The sequence below is a fragment of the Oncorhynchus tshawytscha genome, linkage group LG31, assembly GCF_018296145.1.
Source record: "Oncorhynchus tshawytscha isolate Ot180627B linkage group LG31, Otsh_v2.0, whole genome shotgun sequence".
In the NCBI taxonomy this organism is placed as follows: domain Eukaryota; kingdom Metazoa; phylum Chordata; class Actinopteri; order Salmoniformes; family Salmonidae; genus Oncorhynchus; species Oncorhynchus tshawytscha.
Window position 1 is genome coordinate 25,080,500 of NC_056459.1, and position 9,507 is coordinate 25,090,006.

The following is a 9,507-nucleotide window of genomic DNA, read 5'->3' on the forward strand; positions in this document are numbered from 1 at the left end:
CAGGATTTATTTCTATAAAAGAAAACCATCTTAATTCTCTGCTTTTTTGTGTGTTTTAAAAGACAGCTTATCGTCAATCCAAATACCCAAGTACTTATCATGGGGAACTTGCTCAGTTTGGGTTGCCTCCAATGTGCAAATACACAGGTTCTCTGGGTCAATATTACGAGACCTAGAGAACAACATCAATTTGGTTTTATTAGCATAAATCAGGGTAATCAATGTTAGTACAGACAGTCTGGAGGGTAGCTTACTCACCACATACACACACGCTCAAACACACACACTCACTGACTCACGTATGCACATACACACACTGATTTACACACTGACTTACATGAAAGTATACACAAAGCCCTTTTAACTACCATCCTCTCACACTGAGTAATTGAAAAGTGCAAATCATTAGACAACCCCTCAGCTTTAATCATACTGTAGCTGTCCTCTCTATCACCAAATCCCACTGGCTCATACCACTAGAAACATTATTGGACTCATTACATTTTATAAATTCCTGTTATTTGTAAGGGGTCACTTCTCTTCCTCTCTCTCTCTCTCTCTCTCTCTCTCTCTCTCTCTAACATACACACTCTCGCTCTATCTCTCTCTCTCTCTAACATACACACTCTCACTCTATCTCTATCTCTCTCTCTCTCTAACATACACACTCTCGCTCTATCTCTCTCTCTAACATACACACTCGCTCTATCAATTCAATTCAATTCAATTCAATTCAAGTGCTTTATTGGCATGGGAAACATGTGTTAACATTGCCAAAGCAAGTGAGGTAGACAACATACAAAGTGAATATATAAAGTGAAAAACAACAAAAATTAACAGTAAACATTACACATACAGAAGTTTCAAAACAGTAAAGACATTACAAATGTCATATTATATATATATATACAGTGTTCTAACAATGTACAAATGGCTAAAGGACACAAGATAAAATAAATAAGCATAAATATGGGTTGTATTTACAATGGTGTTTGTTCTTCACTGGTTGCCCTTTTCTCGTGGCAACAGGTCACAAATCTTGCTGCTGTGATGGCACACTGTGGAATTTCACCCAGTAGATATGGGAGTTTTCAAAATTGGATTTGTTTTCGAATTCTTTGTGGATCTGTGTAATCTGAGGGAAATATGTCTCTCTAATATGGTCATACATTGGGCAGGAGGTTAGGAAGTGCAGCTCAGTTTCCACCTCATTTTGTGGGCAGTGAGCACATAGCCTGTCTTGTCTTGAGAGCCATGTCTGCCTACGGCGGCCTTTCTCAATAGCAAGGCTATGCTCACTGAGTCTGTACATAGTCAAGGCTTTCCTTAATTTTGGGTCAGTCACAGTGGTCAGGTATTCTGCCGCTGTGTACTCTCTGTGTAGGGCCAAATAGCATTCTAGTTTGCTCTGTTTTTTTGTTAATTCTTTCCAATGTGTTAAGTAGTTATCTTTTTGTTTTCTCATGATTTGGTTGGGTCTAATTGTGCTGCTGTCCTGGGGCTCTGTAGTGTGTGTTTGTGTTTGTGAACAGAGCCCCAGGACCAGCTTGCTTAGGGGACTCTTCTCCAGGTTCATCTCTCTGTAGGTGATGGCTTTGTTATGGAAGGTTTGTGAATCGCTTCCTTTTAGGTGGTTGTAGAATTTAACAGCTCTTTTCTGGATTTTGATAATTAGTGGGTATCGGCCTAATTCTGCTCTGCATGCATTATTTGGTGTTCTACGTTGTACACGGAGGATATTTTTGCAGAATTCTGCATGCAGAGTCTCAATTTGGTGTTTGTCCCATTTTGTGAAGTCTTGGTTGGTGAGCGGACCCCAGACCTCACAACCATAAAGGGCAATGGGCTCTATGACTGATTCAAGTATTTTTAGCCAGATCCTAATTGGTATGTTGAAATTTATGTTTCTTTTGATGGCATAGAATGCCCTTCTTGCCTTGTCTCTCAGATCGTTCACAGCTTTGTGGAAGTTACCTGTGGTGCTGATGTTTAGGCCAAGGTATGTATAGTTTTTGTGTGCTCTAGGGCAACAGTGTCTAGATGGAATTTGTATTTGTGGTCCTGGTGACTGGACCTTTTTGGAACACCATTATTTTGGTCTTACTGAGATTTACTGTCAGGGCCCAGGTCTGACAGAATCTGTGCATAAGATCTAGGTGCTGCTGTAGGCCCTCCTTGGTTGGTGACAGAAGCACCAGATCATCAGCAAACAGCAGACATTTGACTTCGGATTCTAGCAGGGGGAGGCCGGGTGCTGCAGACTTTTCTAGTGCCCTCGCCAATTCGTTGATATATATGTTGAAGAGGGTGGGGCTTAAGCTGCATCCCTGTCTAACCCCACGACCCTGTGTGAAGAAATGTGTGTGTTTTTTGCCAATTTTAACCGCACACTTGTTGTTTGTGTACATGGATTTTATAATGTCATATGTTTTACCCCCAACACCACTTTCCATCAGTTTGTATAGCAGACCCTCATGCCAGATTGAGTCGAAGGCTTTTTTGAAATCAACAAAGCATGAGAAGACTTTGCCTTTGTTTTGGTTTGTTTGATTGTCAATTAGGGTGTGCAGGGTGAATACATGGTCTGTTGTACGGTAATTTGGTAAAAAGCCAATTTGACATTTGCTCAGTACATTGTTTTCATTGAGGAAATGTATGAGTCTGCTGTTAATAATAATGCAGAGGATTTTCCCAAGGTTACTGTTGACACATATTCCACGGTAGTTATTGGGGTCAAATTTGTCTCCACTTTTGTGGATTGGGGTGATCAGTCCTTGGTTCCAAATATTGGGGAAGATGCCAGAGCTAAGTATGATGTTAAAGAGTTTTAGTATAGCCAATTGGAATTTGTTGTCTGTATATTTGATCATTTCATTGAGGATACCATCAACACCACAGGCCTTTTTGGGTTGGAGGGTTTTTATTTTGTCCTGTAACTCTTTCAATGTAATTGGAGAATCCAGTGGGTTCTGGTAGTCTTTAATAGTTGATTCTAAGATCTGTGTTTGATCATGTATATGTTTTTGCTCTTTATTCTTTGTTATAGAGCCAAAAAGATTGGAGAAGTGGTTTACCCATACATCACTCTATCTCTCTCTCTAACATACACACTCTCACTCTATCTCTCTCTCTAACATACACACTCTCGCTCTATCTCTCTCTCTCTCTAACATACACACTCTCGCTCTATCTCTCTCTAACATACACACTCGCTCTCTCTCTCTCTAACATACACACTCTCACTCTATCTCTATCTCTCTCTCTCTCTAACATACACACTCTCACTCTATCTCTATCTCTCTCTCTCTCTAACATACACACTCGCTCTATCTCTCTCTCTAACATACACACTCGCTCTATCTCTCTCTCTAACATACACACTCTCGCTCTATCTCTCTCTCTCTAACATACACACTCTCACTCTCTTCCTCTCTCTCTCTAACATACACACTCTCACTCTCTTCCTCTCTCTCTCTAACATACACACTCGCTCTAATTATCTCTCTCTCTAACATACACACTCTCTCTCTCTCTCTCTCTCTCTAACATACACACTCGCTCTCTCTCTCTCTCTCTCTAACATACACTCTCTCTCTCTCTCTCTCTCTAACATACACACTCTCTCTCTCTCTCTCTAACATACACACTCTCACTCTCTCTCTCTAACATACACACTCTCACTCTCTCTCGCTCTCTAACATACACACTCACTCTATCTCTCTCTCTCTCTTCCTCTCTCTCTCTCTCTCTGTCTCTCTCTCTCTCTGTCTCTCTCTCTCTCTCTCTCTCTCTCTCTCTCTCTCACACATACACACCCTCGCTCTCTCATTCCTCGATTACCTTCTCTCACTTCCTCTCTGCCTCTACAGTACTTCCCTCTCTCACCACCTATCAAATCCCTTCTCCCTCTTTCAAATCCATTCTCTCCCTCTCTTTCCCATTCTCTATTTGTCTCTCTCTCTTTCTCAATCTCCCTCATTTCTCTCTCTTTCTCGAACAATTAATTCAATTAAAAAACTGGGTCTCAGCCCAGACTTGCGTAAGTGAAACACTGCTAGGTGATCATTTTCAACAGTCCATTACCAAGGTGGAATGTCAATGACGACAGACAGGACTTCGGAACTCCAGGAAGAACCACATTTCTATGGAACTGCTGACGTTTTCTAGAAAAAAACAGAGGAGTCTCCCCGACTAAATGTTTTGGTTGCTATACTGCATTGTGACCTTAGAGTGAGGCCAATGGTTGTGTGCTGACATCATATTTAGTCTCCTTAAAGCATCATTCAGCAGTAGAAACAATAACAATGCAGCCCTGGTTCAGTAAAAAGCTGAGAAATGGGGCTCAAATTCATAGACAGAGCTATGGATGCAAGGCTTGACCATCCAGGATATCAAAATTATAGTTTGAATGTGTGTTTACATTTTCTTTGTTTAGTAAAACAAGCTAATATTTTTGGTTTTGATAGGGTACGACAGTTGAACTAAGCTCATGAGGGATTTATAAATTACAGTATATTCTTCCAAAATCAATGGGTATATTTAATGAATTAGTTTTAAAAAATGATGTAGCAGCTGCTGATTGTCCCTTCAACAGTCTCTCATGGCTACTGCACTCAGTCCCCTGCGTCGTCACCATTCTAGGTCTCTTTCATATAAATCAAGGATTAAACATGTCATTATGTGACATAACCATGTAAGAAGTTCATCTATAGTTTTTCAAGGTGCAACTTGGGTCCAGCTAATCACATTAAGTTGGAGAATACCCCTGAGAAAATTGTTTTTAAGGTTGTTTTCAGAGAGAGCTAAATCACTGTTTTCCCTTCACAGAGAGGTGAATCACTCTTCCCCTTCACAGAGAACTCAACCACTGTTCCCTTTCACAGAGATGTGAACACCTGTTCTGCTTCACAGAGAGGTGAACCACTGTTTCTCTATTTACGTAACAGTTCCCTCTATTGTGGCTGAGACCTGAGCCAGACCTGAGCCAGCTTTAAACACTCATTAACATCCAACTCTAATCATCGCAATCCCTCGGCGAAAACTTTCAACGGCTCAATTATAGACGCTTCTATAAAGAAAAGTTAATCACCGGATGGGACTCGTCTGCTCTCCTCTCGTAACACACACACACACACACACACACACACACACACACACACACATAGACATACACACATACACATACACATATACACACAAATAGACATACACACACATAGACACACACACACAGACACACCCACATAGACACACACACATAAACACAAACAGACACACACACACAAATTATTATACACATAGACACACACACACACACACAGACACACCCACATAGACACACGCACATAAACACAAACAGACACACACACACACATAGACACAGACAGACACACACACATAGACACAGACAGACACACACACGAAAATGATCATACACATACAGGTACAGACACACACAGGCTCTGCAGCCATACCACAGCCGACACACATACACACACACCTCTCTCAGAAAAAGTGTGTCAGTACGTAAATGTAATTACCTGGCTGGTGGTGAAGGTGCTCGTGGCGCTGAGGGGGAAAACAGGAATCTGCAGAATGGTTGTGACAGAGGGGTACTATGGGAAATATTATAGAGCATTCCACTGGGAGTTTGGGAAAGCAAATAAGGCAATGAACTATTTCCAATGTTACCCACTAATATATAATAATATAATATATATACCATTTAGCAGGCGCTTTCATCCGAAGCGACTTACAGTCATGAGTGCAGACATTAAACATATGGCCTCAGGAATCAACCCCACTATACTGGCGGTGGAAGCACCATGCTCTACCCAAGGAGACATACAGGACCACCAACCATTGAGGTGACATGTAAAGTTAGAGTAATACTGTACAGTACACATTGTGTGGGCCTGTTGTACCGTCTCTCCAATGTGTAAGCTATGTGCCTGAATGTGAGTCAGTGTATTCTACATTGTAAAAGTGAGTAATGACTTGTCACTGGTATTACAGAACATATTCAAAACATGGATTTCTGATGATGTCACATGATAGGTGATATTTTTTATGGTGTACCAGCAGGACATGCACTAGTACACAGGAGAGGGATCTATTCGTGAAATGGCCTTTTCAACATCACCCTGGTTCACATTTTGACACCTGCACACATGCATGCACGCATGCATGCACACACACACACACACACACACACACACACACACACACACACACACACACACACACACACACACACACACACACATACCCACAGACGCACACACACACACATACAAACACACAGACACACACACACACACAAACACACAGACACAGACACACACACACAGACACACAGACACACACAGACACACAAACACACACACACACACACACACAGAGACTAGGAGACACTGGTCCTGCCACGTGTCGTTATTTTCAGTGAAGGAATCTCTATTCCTGTTCATCTGGGGCCACAGTACTATGCCGTCAGAGCAGTGGGCCCATCGCCATCAGCCCCTGAACCAGGCCAGTTTGAAGTTTTCCCCTCTGGCCATCTGGTCAGACCAGGGCACCAGCCACCAGACCCAATTTGTCTGCTCAGGCTCCACTGCTTCCATTTGGTTTCCCTGTCCAGTTCCAACCCCCGTTAATTCCAGGTTCCTGGCTGTTGCAGCTCAAGGACAGTGGTGTATTCATTGGGGGGCTGTAGTGTAGCTGGTTAAGCCTCAATTCCATCACGAGACCTTTAAGATAGGATAGTTTGTTTCCCAGGTGGCACACTGTTCCCTATAGTGCACTACTTGTTCAAAAGTAGTCCACCACAAAGGGAACAGGGTGTGATTCTGAGAAATAGACATAGCTACCTGCTGTCCCTCTGAAACAACATGGTGGGACACTCAATCTTGCAGCTATTTGTTTATGAGGTCTGGAATAAAGCAGTATGGACTAGTGTTAGTCCGTGGTGATGTCATAGCAGTCATAGCCAATTAGAGCAGTGGGATACAGGATGTTCCATCCATGCTACCTATATAGGCCTGTCTGGTTTCCACAGATTACAGTAAATCAAAGTGGGAGCCACCACTGAAGAATATTGTAAATCAGTTAAGAATGAGTGTTATTGTTACAGTGACTTGTTGCCCAAGAATGATGTGAAATGAGCAATGTTGAGACAAATTAAATAATAATACATGTGCCAACAACGTAGGCCTAAACCTGCTAGTTAGTATAGGCTACACCACAGTGGGAGCCATCTCCTTTCTGTGACCAGCTAAAGATTCAGAAGCCGTTCTCTGTGGTATTTCTGGTCTAGCCTGGTCCCAGACCTGTTTGTGCCCCTGCTTACTCCATCAGCATTGTCAAGGTGAATATGAAATGTCATGACAATTCCACAAGGATTTAGCAAGAGAGGAGAAACAGGCTTATTCTGGTCCAGATGCAGCACAAAGTGGCTTAATGTTGGAGTAAATGTAGTAGAACGAGCAACATTAAAATGCACTTCGCCGGACTGGAAGTTGATGTTTTGTCAGGATTCAGGCGGAAATAAAGAGAAAAAGCAGTCGTTTTAAAGACGCCCGCGTGTGCCTCTGCCTTGGGAAGCGGACCCACCTGCTGTAATGGTGCCACCGACCAATTAATTTTGATAGATGCAACTGCTACTGTCAGTGCCGCGCGGGGAATATTGTTCTCACCGCGAGACTTGGCGGTCAGAGAGCGGAAATAATAAATGTTCATTTCACTTAATGTGTTTGTCTTGAAAATGTCATCTGAAAAAACTTTCAAACTGCTTTCATGTAAGGACTAGGAACTATGGGTAAAATGTGTAATAGTGGCACAAGGATATTTGTAAACTTACTTACAGAGTAGACTATTCTCGAGGTTTAGACATGGTGTAGCCTGATAGGATTGTTGTTTAGTAGAGCTTGAGTGACGCGCGTCAAAGCGGAATCCGTCGTGAGGGTGAATCGCTGTCCGTGGTGCTGAACTTTGCTGTCAATAGTGCAACGCCCGTTGACCATCATATTTATTTAACTTGGCAAGGCAGTTAAGAACACCTTCTTAGTTACAATGACGGCGTACCGAGGAATAGTGGGTTAACTACCTTGTTCAGGGGCAGAATGACATATTTTGACCTTGTAAACTCAGGGATTCAATCTTGCAACCTTTCGATTACTAGTCCAACGCTCTAACCACTAAGCTTCCTGCCGCCTCATATTATAAAGTCTCAAAAAATCTTACTGAGCCAAGTATTGTTATAACCTTTTACTGCAGTTTCTTGGTAATCTTAAACAAATCTACTTTGAAACCACAGTATAGGCTACACCTCACACACATGGTTATGGGTTTAAAAAGTATAGGCTACACCTCACACACATGGTTATGGGTTTAAAAAGTATAGGCTACACCTCACACACATGGTTATGGGTTTAAAAAGTATAGGCTACACCTCACACACATGGTTATGGGTTTAAAAAGTATAGGCTACACCTCACACACATGGTTATGGGTTTAAAAAAAGAAGACACCATGTCAGATATAGAGTTCGATGCAGAGTTTAAATGTATTCAATTTTGAATTTGCATCTCAATATTAAACTTTATTTACATCACAGAAGACTTAAATATGGCAAAACCGATAGAAACACCAGATTTTCAGCTGGCTTTTTAAAATAATGTTTATTATTATTAAATTATGAAAAATATGAACAACGTTCCATCCACGAGGCCACTAGTCATTTGACTGCAGCAAAGGGCTACCTGTAGCCTTGCCCACACACATATAGCCTATACATCTGAGCACCAAGAGCAACTAAACCTATGCTTTTCCATCTTGAGGAGAATAAATCATTTTCGAAATATATCCTACCACCTGCATTAACTTCAGCCACTGTTACTTCAGTGTTTTGATTTCACTGGCTATTTTAGGAGGAAATACACATAATGCCTAAAATGCATCATCCACCAATTGATTTATACATTTCCATCAATCTAATTGCTTATTAGAAAGCAGGTGCAAAAAAACGTGTTGAGACAGAAGGAATAGTCTAACTGAAGGCCCATAGCTTAATGTACTCAAATAGAAAGAGAACAAACTTACGTGTGCCGTCAAACCGTGTGGCTATGGTGTCTAGAAACGTGTTCTGAGGCGCAAGTAATCCTTTCATCACAGGCATTTTCTCTCCCTGTTGCCCAAGTCCCCATCAAAGTCACGGAGGTAAAGGTGTGAGCCGACCGAATGTATGAGGCGCGTCCGTTAACACTGATCCGCCAAGAGATCAAGGAGTCGTCTGTGGTAAATTGGTGAAAACCGATTGCAATCGAGTGGAGAGTGAGCGTGTGTGTGAGATGCGCGCTCCCTCGAACCGTATGTGTGTATGTGTTTGACAAGTGGATGTGACGCCTGCAGGTGCAATTCAGGTAACAGCTACTCGGGGATGCCAGCGACAAAGCCAGACGCGGGAACGGGCTTTCCGTCAGCGGTCCATTATTATGACGTTGTATTGCCATG

General features: G+C 42.1%; 1 protein-coding gene across 1 annotated transcript in view; it reads right to left on the bottom strand.

Moving 5' to 3' along the window:
• Positions 1-9,287, bottom strand: part of LOC112229219 (potassium voltage-gated channel subfamily H member 8-like) — a 115,608-nt gene extending 106,321 nt beyond the window's left edge. Inside the window, exon 1 of the mRNA XM_042309837.1 lies at positions 9,097-9,287. Coding sequence (XP_042165771.1) covers positions 9,097-9,172 — 76 coding nt within the window. The 5' untranslated portion in view covers positions 9,173-9,287. The remainder of the gene's footprint in view (positions 1-9,096) is intronic.
• Positions 9,288-9,507: the final 220 nt, after the last annotated feature.